The sequence below is a fragment of the Anolis sagrei genome, chromosome X (genome assembly GCF_037176765.1).
Source record: "Anolis sagrei isolate rAnoSag1 chromosome X, rAnoSag1.mat, whole genome shotgun sequence".
NCBI lineage: Eukaryota > Metazoa > Chordata > Lepidosauria > Squamata > Dactyloidae > Anolis > Anolis sagrei.
This window is the reverse complement of record NC_090034.1, coordinates 54,458,092-54,473,591: the sequence shown is the minus strand read 5'-3', so window position 1 is coordinate 54,473,591 and position 15,500 is coordinate 54,458,092. Positions and strand designations below refer to the sequence as shown.

The 15,500-nt window shown below is 44.9% G+C and overlaps 1 protein-coding gene across 1 annotated transcript; it reads left to right on the top strand.

Annotated features, from left to right (window-relative positions):
- The first annotated feature begins 1,395 nt into the window (after positions 1 to 1,395).
- LOC132781475 (mast cell protease 1A-like) lies at positions 1,396 to 13,726 on the top strand. The gene is made up of 5 exons (XM_067473461.1): positions 1,396 to 1,503; positions 3,299 to 3,446; positions 3,746 to 3,881; positions 7,907 to 8,158; positions 12,431 to 13,726. Exons 1-5 carry the CDS (start codon positions 1,443 to 1,445, stop codon positions 12,569 to 12,571), a joined length of 738 nt encoding a protein of 245 aa, XP_067329562.1. The 5' UTR covers positions 1,396 to 1,442; the 3' UTR covers positions 12,572 to 13,726.
- Positions 13,727 to 15,500: the final 1,774 nt, after the last annotated feature.

The following is a 15,500-nucleotide window of genomic DNA, read 5'->3' as shown; positions in this document are numbered from 1 at the left end:
CCATCCCCTGCCACGCGTTGTTGTGGCTTACATGGGGGTTCTGTGTGGGAGGTTTGGCCCAATTCTATCGTTGGTGGGGTTCAGAATGCTCTGTGATTGTAGGTGAACTATAAATTCCAGCAACTACAACTCCCAAATGTCAAGACCTATTTTCCTCAAACTCACTCAGTGTTTGCATTTGGGCATATTGAGTATTCATGCCAAGTTTGGTTCAGATCCATCATTGTTTGAGTCTACAGTGCTCTCTGGTTGTAGGTTAACTACAACTCCCAAACTCAAGGTCAATGCCCATCAAACCCTTCCAGTATTTTCTGTCGCTCATGGGAGTTCTGTGTGCCAAGTTTGGTTCAATTCCATTGTTGGTGGGGTTCAAAATGCTCTGTGATTGTAGGTGAACTATACATCCCAGCAACTACAACTCCCAAATGTCAAGATTCTATTTTCCCCAAACTCCACCAGTGTTCACATTTGGGCATATTGAGTATTCTTGTAGAGTTTGGTCCAGATCCATCATTGTTTGAGTCCAGAGTGATGTCTGGATGTAGGTGAACTACAACTCCCAAACCAAAGAACACTGCCCACCAAACCCTTCCAGTATTTTCTGCTGGTCATGGGAGAACTGTGTGCCAAGTTTGGTTCAATTCCATCGTTGGCGGGGTTCAGAATGTTCTTTGATTGTAGGTGAATTATAAATCCCAGCAAGTACAGCTCCCAAATGATCAATTTTTTTTGAGTGAAGGACATACATTGGGTTGTTAGGTGTCTTGTGTCCAAATTGTGTCAATTCTTGTGTCAATTCGTCCAGTGTTTTTTGAGTTGTGTTACATTTTTATTTATATAGATTATTATTGTTGTTATTATTGTTATTATTGTTATTATTGTTATTATTGTTATTATTGTTATTATTGTTATTATTGTTATTATTGTTATTATTATTATTATTAGAAAGGCTGGATGGCCATCTGTTGGAGGTATTTTGATTGTGTTTTTCCTGCACAGGTTTCTATTATTATTATTATTATTATTATTATTATTATTATTATTATTACAGAAACTACATGGCCATCTCTTGGTGGTGCTTTGATCATATATTTCCAGCATGGGTTTCTATCATCATCATCATCATCATCATCATCATCATCATCATCATCACATAATGTGGGTGGTCATCTGTTGGGATCCTTTGAAAGGGACACAAGAGCCATGTTGAAATACTTTGAAACGAGTTCCTATTAAGGAGGGGGACTACCATTATTCCCTGTGGCTCCCCACTTTTTTGCTGTTTGGGGACGCTGCTCCCTTATCTCCCAGGAAAACAACACGCCCCAGTTAAGATCTGCAGAGATCTCGTGCTTCAATCTTGAGAAAGCTCAAACGGCTGACTTTCCCAGGCTGACAGGCTATAAAAGCCACCCTAGAGTAGTCCCCATTCGGGCGCCAAGATGGGGAACCTCCGCAATGTCCTTCTTTTCCTGACAGTCTCTTTCTCCTCGGCTCTTCTCCGTAAGTTGCATATCTTTATGAGGATGGGCCTCTCTGCTAGTTTGTTTCTCTCAAATTGTTGCTTCCGGCATTCACTTCGTTGCCCGTTTATGGGGATTATCCTGTGCAAAATTAGCGGTTGGTTTGAATTATTATGGTTATTGCTGTTGTTATTATTATTATACCGACACAAAAACCCAGTATGACACAGCAAACAAGATATATATGCTGGGTTTCCTATCCTAAAATCACAATTCGAACACTTCCTAAGCGTCTAGGACTGTGTGGTGTATTTTCGAATGATGTGCGCAGATCCAAGTAAGATGGCCTTTTGCAGATTTGACAGATTGTGATTTTGTCGATGCTTATTGTTTCCAAATGTCGACTGAGATCTTTTGGCACGACACCCAGTGTGCGGATTACCACTGGGACCACCTGTACTGGTTAATGCCAGAGCCTTTGCAGTTCGATTTTGAGGTCCTAATAACGGCTGAGTTTTTCCTGTTGTTTTCCCTCAATTCGATAATAATCCATTTTTTTTTCTTTTCCACAATCATGATGTCTGATGTATTGTGTTCCAAAACGTTGTCAGTCTGGATTCGAAAGTCCCACAGTATTTTTGCGTGTTCATTTTCCACTACTTTTGCAGGTTTATGATCCCACCAGTTCTTTACTACTGGAAGGTGGTACCTGAGTCATAAGTTCCAATGAATCATTTCGGCCACAGAGTTGTGCCTCTGTCATGGTGGGAGGCTTAACTGCTCCAAGGATGCTGAGAGCTGTGCAGATGGTAGTGTAACTACCAAAAGGTAGTTGAGACCAAGCCAGAGAGGTCTCAGTTGAGGAGTGGAACTAAGAGCACCTAAGCCATTAGCACTATGGAGAAACAAACCAAAATGAAGTCAATACTGGCTCGGTCATCGCCCAGGATAAAAAGGACCGCGGTGGATGCTGCTGATTCTGGACATCCATCGACAAGTGGGCTACAGAAACAAAATACAAATGAACAATCACAGAAGCGGCGGAAATATACAGTGTCAGAAAACTGGATTATTATTATTATTTTACTGACACAATTATTATTATTATTATTATTATTATTATTATTATTATTATTTTACTGACATCATCATCATCATCATCATCATTATTGGGTTGTTGTAGGTTTTTTCGGGCTATATGGCCATGTTCTAAAGGCATTTTCTCCTGACGTTTCGCCTGCATCTATGGCAAGCATCCTTACCTCTGAGGATGCTTGCCATAGATGCAGGCGAAACGTCAGGAGAAAATGCCTTTAGAACATGGCCATATAGCCCGAAAAAACCTATAACAACCCAGTGATTCCAGCCATCAAAGCCTTCAACAATACATTATTATTATTATTATTATTATTATTATTATTATTATTTGAAACACAACAAGATGAGTCCAAAGCAAACAAGATCACTCTCCTGGCTGTTATATTGGATCACATGTCGAACACTTCCCAAGTGTCTAGGACTGTGTGATGTATCAGCGAATAATGCGTGCAGATCCCAGTAAGGTGGCCTTTTACAGCTGGCAGATGGTAATTTTGTCAGCGCTGATTCTGTTTAAGTGCAGGCCAAGGTCTTTAGGCACTGCACCCAGTGTGCCGATCACCACTGGGACCACCTTGACTGGCTTGTGCCAGAGTCTTTGCAGTTCAATCTTTAAATCCTCATATTGTGTCAGCCTTTCCAGTTGTTTCTCTTCAATCCTGTAGCCTGGGATTTCAACATCAACAATCCATACTTTGTATTATTATTATTATTATTATTATTATTATTATTTGCAGATCCTTTGCAGAGCCAGATCATTGGAGGCCACGAAGCCAAGCCCCACTCCCGACCATACATCGCTGCCTTGAAAGTAGGGGACGGTTACGGTTGCGGCGGATTCCTGGTGGCGCCCCAATGGGTCATGACCGCAGCACATTGCATGGAGTGAGTCACCCCAATTTGGTTTGGCTTCCTTCTCTTTGTTTCACCCTAAATTTGAAATAAGGGATGGAACCCTATCCCGTTCCAGATAATCAACGCCTCGTAAGGTGTGATGGAGTCTCTTTTGTGGGTTTTTAGAAGCAGAGGCTGGGTGGCCATCTGTTGCGAAGGATTTGATAGTGCCGTGGCAGAACAAAGGTTCAACCAGATGGCCCTTGGGGTCTTTTCCAAGTTTAGGACCCACTCCTAATCCTTATGGGTTTTTCATGCCAGAATTTTAACCCGATTTTTTCCGTTTGCAGCGATATCACTGTCGTTTTGGGTGCCCACGACCTCACGGCGCTTGAGGAGTCCCAGCAAGTGATTGGGGTCCGGTCGTACCACGTACACCCTGAGTACAACCCCATGAGCATCGCAAATGACATCCTCCTGATGAAGGTAAGGCGAACCATACCCCCCAGGCTGTCAGGCAGAAGGAGTCATTGTTTTCAGAAGGAGTTGTTATTATTCCCAATGAAACTGGAATAATAATAATAATAATAATAATAATAATAATAATAATATACTTTATTTATATTCCGCTTTATCTCCCGGGAGGGACTCAGAGTGGATTACAATATACACATATGAGGCAAACATTCAATGCCTTTTACACACAGTGAACAACCACATACAAGGTAAAGGCCTTCCCCTTTTTTCCATTTCCAACATCTGGAGGCGATGCTCAACTCCGGCCATGGGGAGGTGCTCTTGTTCCATTTTTCCATGCCTAGAAGTCTCTAGACATGTCTGATTGTGTTGCCAGCATGTCTGCATATCTGCATGGGGTGCCTTTTTACCTTTCCACCGAGGCGATCCCTATTGAGCTACTCGCATAGCATACTTTTGAACTGCTAGATGCGCAGAAGCTAGGGCTGACAGTTGGGAGCTCATCGCGACTCGCGGTTTAGAACTACCAACCTTCTGGTCAGCTAGTGGTTTAACCTGCTGTGCTACCGTGGCCCCAGTAAATCTTAAATCAGCCTCAAACAACGGCCCACGGGCTGGATCTGACCCACCAAGGTCATTTACGCAGCCTCTCCCACCATAAACTTTAGATTTGCCTGTAAGGTTTCTCAGCTCCAACTGTTTTTCTGTGGTTCACAAGGGCTGAAGATACCATATGTCTTTAGTGTTTGGAATACAAGAGTCTTGCACTAGTGCCCCTCTACATAGGCCTAGCTACAATATCATAAATTACTGAAGAGTCCCCTTTCCATATTCCAGAGCCCACTATCCTCCCACATTGGGGCAATTTACTTTTATGGCTGGTTCATATGTCCTGTCCTCCCTTTTGCCCCATGGCCATGTGCTGTGTGTCAGAATGGCTGATGGTTGGATAGCATGAGATAGAGATCATGACATCGCTGTAATTTGCATCCCGCCATATTCTTGCTCCTTAACTCTCCTTTCTTTTCCATTCCTTTCCTCTTTCCATCCAAAATGGTGGGGTCCCATCCATCTCCTTCTTGCACCTTAACTCTCCTTTCCATTCTTTCCCTTCCCTTTTCTTTCCTTTCCTTTCCTTTCCTTTCCTTTCCTTACCTTTCCTTTCCTTTCCTCTCCTCTCTCTATCTCTCTCCAAAATGGAAGGCTTCCCCAGTTTTGGTCCCCTCCAAAACAGATGGAAAGAGGAGGGGAGAAAGAAAGAAAAAGGAAGAAAAAGGAGTAGGAAAAAGAGAGGGAAGGGGAAAAGGAGGAAAGAAAGGAAGGAAGGTAACAAAAAGGGAAGGAAGAGAAGGAAGGGATAAAGAAAGGCAAGTAGAAAATAGAGAAGGAATTCATAGAGCATGGCGTAGTGAAGCGTTTCTCAGCCTGCGGGTCGGGACCCCAGGGGGGGATTGCGAGGGGGTTCCAGAGGGGTCGCCAAAGACCATCAGAAAACACAGCATTTCTGTACGTCACATGGGTTCTGTGTAGGAAGTTTGGCCTAATTCTATCGTTGGTGGGATTCAGAATGCTCTTTGATGGTAGGTGTGTAGCAGACCTCTTGTCCCATTTGGGCTCTCAGCCAAGGGCTTGGCTTGGCGGGTGGTGGGCGAGCGCGGCAGAATCAAGAGACGGACAACGTTGTTCATTCAAACATCCGTCTTATTCTCATTTCCATAATCATAAGGCTGCCTTAGGTGAACTATAAATCCCAGCAACTACAACTTCCCAATGTCAAGGTCTATTTCCCCCAAACTGCACCAGTGTTCACATTTGGACATATTGAGTATCCGTGCCAAGTTTGGTCCAGATCTATCATTGTTTGAGTCCACAGTGCTCTCTGGATGTAGGTGAACTACAACGCCAAATCTCAAGTCCAATGACCACCAAACCCCTCCAGTATTTTCTGTTGGTCATGGGAATTCTGTGTGCCAAGTTTGGTTCAATTCCATTGTTGGCGGAGTTCAGAATGTTCTTTGATTGTAGGTGAACTATAAATCCCAACAACTACAACTCCCAAATGACAAAATCAATCCCCTCTCCAACCCCACCAATATTCAAATTTGGACATATCAGGTATTTGTGCCAAATTTGGTCCAGTGAATGGAAATACATCCTTCATACCAGATATTTACATGACGATTCATAACAACAACAAAATTACAGTTAGGAAGTAGCAACAAAAATAATTTTATGGTTGGGGGGGGGCACCACAACATGAGGAACTGTATTAAGGGGTCGCGACATTAGGAAGGTTGTGAACCACTGTCCCAGTGTTTCTAACCCTCCCTTAACCCTTTCCTATGGCGTACAGTAAACAGAGAGGAATTGATCGGCAACTAAACATACTAGAGGGGTTTGGGGGACTGACTCAACATGATGGAAGTTGTAGTTCACCTGAATCAAATCAGAGCACCTTGACCCACACCAACAATGAACCTGGTTGGGGGTCACAACAACATTTATTTATTTTTATTTGTCGTGTCAGGGCAACCAGTCAACTGTATTACATTTCTAACCGAACAAAACAAACAAACAGACAAAATACAAAATTTGCGAGTTTGGTAGTTGGTTAAATGTCCTTTGACCAGTATCTGGCCACTTGGAGTGTCTCTGGTGTTGCCGCAATAATATCCTCCATTGTGCATGTGGCAGGGCTCAGGTTGCATTGCAGCAGGTGGTCAGTGGTTTGCTCTTCTCCACACTCGCATGTCGAGGATTCCACTTTGTAGCCCCATTTCTGAAGGTTGGCTCTGCATCTCGTGGTGCCAGAGCGCAGTCTGTTCAGCGTCTTCCAAGTCACCCAGTTTTCTGTGTGCCTAGGGGGGAGTCTCTCATTTGGTATCAGCCATGGATTGAGGTTCTGGGTTTGAGCCTGCCACTTTTGGACTCTCGCTTGCTGGGGTGTTCCAGCGAGTGTCTCTGTAGATCGTAGAAAACTATTTCTAGATTTAAGTCGTTGACGTGCTGGCTGATACCCAAGCAGGGGATGAGCTGGAGATGTCTCTGCCTTGATCCTTTCACTATTGGCTGCTACTTCCCGACTGATGTCAGGTGGTGCAATACCAGCTAAGCAGTGTAATTTCTCCAGTGGTGTAGGGCACAGACATCCCGTGATAATGCGGCATGTCTCATTAAGAGCCACATCTACTGGTTTAGTGTGATGAGATGTGTTCCACACTGGGCATGCGTACTCAGCAGCAGAGTAGCATAGTGCGAGGGCAGATGTCTTCACTGTGTCTGGTTGTGATCCCCAGGTTGTGCCAGTCAGCTTTCATATGATATTGTTTCTAGCACCCACTTTTTGCTTGATGTTCAGGCAGTGCTTCTTTTAGGTAAGAGCACGGTCCAGAGTGACTCCCAGGTATTTGGGTGCGTCACAGTGTTCCAGTGGGATTCCTTCCCAGGTTATCCTCAGAGCTCGGGATGCTTGTCTGTTCTTGAGATGAAAAGCACATGTCTGTGTTTTAGATGGGATGGGAATCAGCTGGTTTCCCCTGTAATAGGCAGAAAGAGCGCCTAAAGCTTCGGAGAGCTTCTGTTCTACCATCTCAAAGCTCCCTGTTTGAGCAGTAATGGCACGATCATCAGCATAGATGAAGCTCTCTGTCCCTTCTGGCAGTGGCTGGTAATTTGTGTAGATGTTGAACATGAACAACATGAGGAACTGTATTAAGGGGTCTCGGCATTAGGAAGGTTGAGAACTACTGGCAAAGTGGTTTGAAGTTCGAGCTGTGGCTCTGAATCCATTGGGTGCCTTTAGGCAAGTCCCACTCTCTCAGTCTCGGAGGAAGATTTTGAATCAATCTTGAAAACCATCTGTGAAAGGGTTGCCTTGGGGTCACCCTGAATCTGAAATGACTTGAAGGCAACACAACAAACTGTAGTTCGGTCCCCCAACAGTTTGATGACCCTGAACGGGCCCTTGGCTTGAAACATTTGAGGACCCCTGCCTCCCCTGCCTTACATGTTGCCCGTATTTCCCTTTTTCCCAGCTGGAGTTCGAGCCCGTCCTAAACAAAAACGTCCAAATTGTGCCTTTGCCAAAGTCAGGCGGTGACCTCCCTGCTGGCACCTCCTGCAGCATCGCTGGCTGGGGCCTGATTGATGAAGACAAAGTCACTCCCAGGCTCTTTGAGACCAATGTTGACATCTACAATCGCAGGAAGTGCCGGATGGTCTACCCCTGGCTGGATGACGGAATGATCTGTGCGGGGAGCCACAAGCAGCTCCTGGACACGAGCCAGGTAAGCAGGGAGAGGAATCCAGACACGGGAGACTGAGAATCGCATTGGCCTTTTTTGCTGCTGCATTGCACTCTTAGCTCATGTTCAGCTTGTGCTCTACTAAGACTCCAAGATCCCTTTCATGTGGATTACACTATGTAACAAAATCTGGGGCGGGGGATCTGTTCCTGGTTTGAAAGTGTTATTTCCCATTTACTTATGCACTATGTTCGCTATCATGTTTGTGGCGTAATGTAAAATAAACAATGTGTAGTTCACATTTGATTAGCCCACATACTATCTTGCCAGAGAAAGAAAACATGCCATGCAGATGATTAACAAAGAACAAGTCGTTTGCTTTTCGTAATTCTGAACAACATATTTACAACTAGCTGTACCCGCCACGCATTGCTGTGGCCAACCTTCCCTCCCTCTTTCTCTCCTTCCTTCCCTCTTTCCTTCCTTTCCCCTTTTTCTTTCCCTATCTCTCATCTTTCTTCCATCTCTACCTGTTTCTTTCCTCCCTTTCTTTGCTCTTTGGTTACATCCATCCTTCCTTCCTTCCTTCCTTCCTTCCTTCCTTCCTTCCTTCCCTATCTTTTGTTCCTTCTCTCCTTCCTTCCCTCTCTTTTTCCTTTCACTTTTTTATTTCCTTCTCTCCTTCCTTGCTTGTCTATCTTTCTTTCTTTCCTTCTTTCCCCTCCCTGCTTCTCTCCTTCCTTCCTTCCTTCCCTTTTTCCCTCCTTCTCTCGTTACTTCTTGACTGTCCCTTCCATTTAATATTGTATTTATATCTTAGAAAGAAGTAAAGGAAGATGGAAGGAAGGAGGGACAGGAAGGAAGGAACAGAAAGAAGGAGGGACAGGAAGGGAGGGAGGAAGGAAGGAAGGAGGAAGGAAGGAGGGATAGAAAGGAGGGGGATGAAGAAAGGAGGGAGGGGAGGAAATGAAGGGGGAGGAAATGAAGAAAGGGAAAGAAGGAGGAAAGGGAGAGAAGGAGGAAGGAAAAGAGGGAAAGAGAGAAGGAAGGAGGGACAGGAAGGAAGGAAAAAGGAAGGGAGGGAGGGAAAGAAGAGAAGATAGGAAAAAAGAAGGAGGGACAGGAAGGGAGGGAGGAAGGAGAAGGAAGGAAGGAAGGAAGGAAGGAGGGAAAGAAAGGAGGGGGGTGAAGAAAGGAGGGAGGGAAGGAAATGAAGGGGAAGGAAATGAAGAAAGGGAAAGAAGGAGGAAAGGGAGGGAAGGAGGAAAGAAGGAAAGGAAGAAGGAAGGAGGGACAGGAAAGAAGGGAAGGAGGGAAAGAAGGAAAGGAAGAAGAAGGAAGAAAAGGAAAGGAAAGGAAAGGAAAGGAAAGGAAAGGAAGGAAGGAAGGAAGGAAGGAAGGAAGGAAGGAAAGGGAGGAAAGAAGGGAAGGGAGGGAGAGAAGGAAGTTCCTTCATTCAAGCACCATGGACCTTCCTTGCCTCCCCCCCCCTTCCCCCCCTCCTCCCCCCCTCCCCCTCCCCTCCCCCTCCCCCTCCCCCTCCCCCCTCCTCCTCCCCTTCTTCCTTGCGTGGATGGTCTGTTGCTGCCTTCTTTTCCAACAGGAAAAGGAGGAGGAGGAGACTGCTCTCCTGACATAAGAGGGAAAGAGAAGGGGCTGCATGCGACATGTAGTTTCCCCTTTGTGGACATGCAGTTTAGAAGTCCTTTCTGCTTTTTGTTTTCGTTGGGTTGTTTGTTTGTTTTTGTTTTGTTTTTTTTGAGTGGAGAACATACATTGGGTGGTTAGGGACATAGTGTCCAAATTTGGTGTCAATTGCCCCAGTGGTTTCTGAGTTCTGTGAATAGCACAAACGAACATTACATTTTAATTTATATAGATCATGTGATCAGTTGCATCGACTCACATAATGTCCTTTTAGAGAGATTTAAAATGGTTCTTCATTGTCCATGTGAAAAACTGCTTCCAGCAGCTCTTGAAGCAAGAGCACATTCCAAACTGTCTCTCTCTCCTTCTCTGCAAGCACCTGCATAGCTCAAACCTGAAAAATGTAACCGTATCCAAAAGTCCCAGGCTCAGCCAGCATAGCCCGACCAAACAGTTTTTTTGGATCTTATTTTACAGTTGACGCACACACACTAACTGATTTCTTACATGCTCCAACAATGTTTTTATGATAGACCCAATTAGGAAAGGACATTTATAACCCAGGAACAAAAATTGTGTTACATAGAGCAGAGGAAATGCAGCACAGTATAAATAAAGAGACAACACAGGAATATCTGGCTATTCAAATAGTTTCTCATTGAATATTTCATAGAGTTTCAACCGACTCAACCTAGTTTATTTAATTTATTTATTTATTACTAGCTTGGGTCCCCGGCGTTGAAGAAGTCAATTTTTTAATTGTACTAAGGTTGTGAGTGAACTCCATAAGGTTATGAGTGAACTACAACTCCCATCATGCCAGGTTAATCCTGAGAAACTCCATCAGTACTTAGTTTGTCCTGTTGAAAAACTTTGCTCTAGATGCATCATTAGTGGGGTCCGTGTGCACTCTGGCTACAGGGTAAACTACAACTCCCACTATGGTGAGTCAGTCCCCTGAAACCACCCCAGTAGGTTGAGTTAGTCATGGGGATTCTGTATGCCAAGTTTGGTCCAGGTCTATCACCAGTGGAGGTCATAGTTTCCCTGAATGTGGGTAAACTACAACTTCCAGAAATGAAGGTCAATTCCCTCCAGTGTGTTCAGTTGGTCATGGGGGCTCTGTGTGCCAAGTTTGATTCAGGTCCATCATTAGTGGGGGTCACAGTTTCTTTGGTTGTAGGTGAACTACAACTCCCAAAATTCAAAGTAAATCTATCCCAAACCTTTCTAGTAAACAAATTTTGGCATATCTGATATGTGTGCCAAGTTTGGTTCAGATCCATCGGCTTTTGGGTTCACAGTGCTCTCTGGATGTAGGTGAACTACAGCTCCCCCAAATCAAGGTGAATTTTCCCCAAAGACCTCCGGTATTATTTGATGGTCATGGGGGTTCTGTGTGCCAAGTTTGGTCAAATTCCCTTTTTGGTGGGGTTCAGTGTTCTCTTTGATTGCAGGTGAACTATAAATCCCGGTATCTACAACTCCCCCCAAAACCCAGCAGTATTCCAATTTAGGCATATCAGATATGTGTGCTAAGTTTAGTCCAGATTCATCATTGTTTAAGTTCACAGTGCTCTCTGGATATAGGTGAGCTACAACTCCCATTAATCCACCCAAAGACCGCCAGTATTTTTTTATGATCATGAGGGTTCTGTGTGCCAAGTCAGTTCCAGGTCCATTGTTGGTGGGGTCCAGAGTGCTCTTTGATTGCAGGTGAACTATAAATCCCAATACATACAATTCCTATAAGTCAAGATGAATTCCTCCTAAATCTCTCCAGTATTTCTCATTGTTCATGGGGCTTCTGTGTGTCAGATTTGGTCCAGGTTCATTGCTGGTGTGGGTCAAGGTGCTCTGACTTGATGCAGGGTGAACTACAACTTCCGTCATGTTGAGTCAGTCCCCCAAACTCCTCTAGTTCATCTACAAACAAAGAGCATTCTGAACTCCACCAACGATGGAATTGAACCAAACTTGGCACACAGACCTCCCATGATCAATAGAAAATACTGGTGGGCATTGACCATGAGTTTGGGAGTTGTAGTTCACCTACATCCAGAGAGCACTGTGGACTCAAACAATGATAAATCTGGACCAAACTTGGCACGAATACTCAATATGTCCAAATGTGAACACTGATGGTGCTTGGGGAAATAGACCTTGACATTTGGGAGTTGGAGTTGCTGGGATGTATAGTTCACCTACCATCAAAGAGCATTCTGAACCCCACCAGCAAAATAATTGGGCCCAAGTTCCCACACCAAACCTCCATGACCAACAGAAAAGACTGTGTTTTCTGATTGTCTTTGGCGACCCCTCTGAGACCCCCTTGTAACCCCCAGGTTGAGAAATGCTACACTGGGATGTCTGCGGTGGAGGAAAAACAGATAGGATGACATGATCCTCGTATGAAAGCCTTCACTTGGGTTGTGGGCAGGATGGTGTTTGTGGAGGACATTGACAGAGCTCTTGGACATGTTTATGGCGGTTACTATAACCTGCAGTGTCATTGGAGGGAGGGCCTTTGGTGTCTCCTGAGTAGTAGGAGCTATAGCTGTTTGTGGAGGCAGAAGCTTGTCTGTGTAAGTGGTACACACATACATATTTACACATTTATTATGTGTATAGATAGATTCATATTCTTCTTGTTATTTCCCTTTGCAGGGGGACTCGGGAGGCCCGATGGTTTGCAATGGCGTAGTGCATGGGATCGTGTCCTTCGGCTACAGTTCCCCACCCGGGGTTTACTCTCGCATTGCGCATTTCCTGCCTTGGATCCAGAAGGTCATGGAGTCGGATCCCTGAGAAGGTCCCGACTCTTGGGCTCTTTCGTGCCCATGTTCCGTCTCCCGCTCATTCGGCTCTATTTCAATGCCTTCACTTCTTCCACTGCGCCTGCCTTTTGAAGAAATTATACAGGAACAAACAGCCTGAAGAATGTTAGATTATAGAATCCATAGAATTCTATAATTCTTAGAATGTTGGATTATAGAATAGAGTTGGAAGGGTCTCCCAAAAGGCCATCTAGTCCAACCCCATTCTGCAACATAGGAAGACACCATCCGATCCCTCCCAACAGATGGCCATCCAACCTCATTAGCAGATTCATTGGGAAACTGGGATATAGAATCCTACAGCTAGACGGAGCCCCATTGACCATCCTGTCCAACTCCATTTTGCAACACAGGAAGACACCATCCGATTCCTCCCAACAGATGGCCATCCAACCTCATTAGCAGATTCATTGGGAAACTGGGATATAGAATCCTACAGCTAGACGGAGCCCCATTGACCATCCTGTCCAACTCCATTTTGCAACACAGGAAGACACCATCCGATTCCTCCCAACAGATGGCCATCCAACCTTATAGATATTAGAAGATTCATTGGGAATTTGGGATATAAAATTCTAGAGCTAGACAGAGCCCCATTGGCCATCCAGTCCAACTCCATTTTGCAACACAGGAAGACACCATCCGATCCCTCCCAACAGATGGCCATCCATAGATATTAGCAGATTCATCAGGAAATTGGGATATAGAATCCTAGAGCTAGACGGAGCCCCATTGGCCATCCTGTCCAACTCCATTATGCAACACAGGAAGACACCATCTGATCCCTCCCAACAGATGGCCATCCAACCTTAAAGATATTAGCAGATTCCTTGGGAAATTGGGATACAGAATCCTAGAGTTAAAAGGAGCCCCATTGGCCATCCAGTCCAACTCCATTTTGCAACACAGGAAGTCACCATCTGATCCCTCCTGACAGGAGGCCATCCAACCTCGGCTTCAAAAACACCAGAGAAGGGGACTCAACCAGACGCCCAGGCAGTGCATTCCAGAATTGAGTGATGTGTTTCCCAAGAGTCTCTCAATTCTGTCCCCTTCTTAACAAACTCCTTTCCACGCTTCTGTTTTGCACCATATTAGAAATAAATGTCTTTGGCAGCAAATAAAACCCAGTTGTGGTCATTGAAGCTTTTCTCTACTGGAACCTTGGAATAATAATAATAATTATTATTATTGTTATTATTCCATCATCATACCATAATAATAACAATAATAATTCAATCATATTAATGATGATAATTTTATTACCCGCCTCTCCATGCCTTGCCCATCATGCCAATCCCAAAGTCACATTTGTCACATAGAAAATTGTGATGTTCGAGCACTACTTTCATTAGCAAGCCTTACGAAACAAGTCCAAAAGCAAAAAAGGCCATCGGTGGAGTTCTGGCGAACCCCATCTTGATCCTGAGGGGTCTTTTGCCAAGCTAATGACCCTTGATGGCTCATTCCATCCCGACAGATGGCCTTCCAATCCAATCCCCTTCTGCCACTAAGGAAGGCGCCATCCAACCGCTCCCGACAGACTGCCATCCAGTCCAACCCCCTTCTGCTATTAAGGAAGGCACATTCAATCCTTCCCAACAGATGGCCATCCAGTCCGACACACTTCTGATGTTAAGAAAGGTACCATCCAATCCCTCCCAACAGATGACCATCCAGTCCGACCCCCTTCTGCTGTTAAGAATGGTAGTATCCAATCCCTCCCAACGGATGACCATCCAGTCTGACCCTCTTCTGACATTAAGAGAGCACCATCCAATCCCTCCCGACAGATGGCCATCCAGTCCAATCCCCTTCCTCCATTAAGGAAGGCACTATCCAATCCCTCCCAACAGATGGCCATCTTGTCCGACCCCTTTCTGCTTATAAGAAGACACCATCCAATCCCTCCTGACAGATAGCCATCCAGTCAGGCCCCCTTCTGCTGTTAAGGAAGGCACAATCCAATCCCTCCCTATGGATGGCCCTCCAGTCCAACCCCCTTCTGCCATTAAAGAAGGCACCATCCAATCTGTCCTGACAGATGGCCTTCCAGTCCACCTTCTTATGCCACTAAGGAAGGCACCATCCAATCAGTTCCAGACACATGGTATTGTCATTGCGGAAGGCACCATCCAATCCCTCCTGACAGATGGCCTTCTAGTCCAATCCCCTTTTGCCACTAAGGAAGACACCATCCAATCAATCCCCGACACATGCCCTTGCAGTCCAATTTCCTTCTGCCATTAAGGATGACTCCATCCAATACCTCCGGACAGGTGGGTTTGGCTTCCAGACTCTTGGCCGTTTGTGTTGTCCTTATTATAGCATGACATCCCTATGACTTAAGAAGCAGTTTTGCACATGTTGCAATCCCTTGAAAGGAAGTCCTGTTGAAGAGGCAATAAGCATGATTTCCTGGGGCTCCCCACTTTTTTACTGTTCGGAAAAGGACGAGGCCCAGGAAAGGACACGGCCCAGTTAACATCTGCTGAGATCTCGCTCTCCGATCTTTCTCAGAGTTTCCCAGAATTGCAGAGGTACCCTAGAGCCATCCCCATTTAGGCAACACGATGGGGAAGCACCCAGAGTTGTAAGAGACCCCCAAAGGGCGCCCAGTCCAACCCCATTCTGCAACACAGGAGGACACCATCCAATCCCTCCCTACAGATGGCCATTCAACCTCATAGACATTAGATGATGATGATGATGATGATTATTATTATTATTATTATTATTATAGGCCCTGTAGTGCAATTCTATGGTCAATTTCTGCTGAAAGGTGACCATAAGGTGGCCTTGAAGGACCTAGCAGTTCCTTTAGAGAATTCATCCCTAATAATAATAATAATAATAATAATACCACAATTTTATTTATTTATTTACAGTATTTATATTCC

What these genes read in the sequence shown, in the direction of transcription:
- LOC132781475 (XM_067473461.1), top strand. Translation starts at nt 1,443, where the DNA reads ATGGGGAACCTCCGCAATGTCCTTCTTTTCCTGACAGTCTCTTTCTCC. An exon ending in TTTCTCCTCGGCTCTTCTCC is followed by an intron (nt 1,504 to 3,298) that starts GTAAGTTGCATA and finishes TATTATTTGCAG; the next exon opens with ATCCTTTGCAGAGCCAGATC. An exon ending in ACCGCAGCACATTGCATGGA is followed by an intron (nt 3,447 to 3,745) that starts GTGAGTCACCCC and finishes TTCCGTTTGCAG; the next exon opens with CGATATCACTGTCGTTTTGG.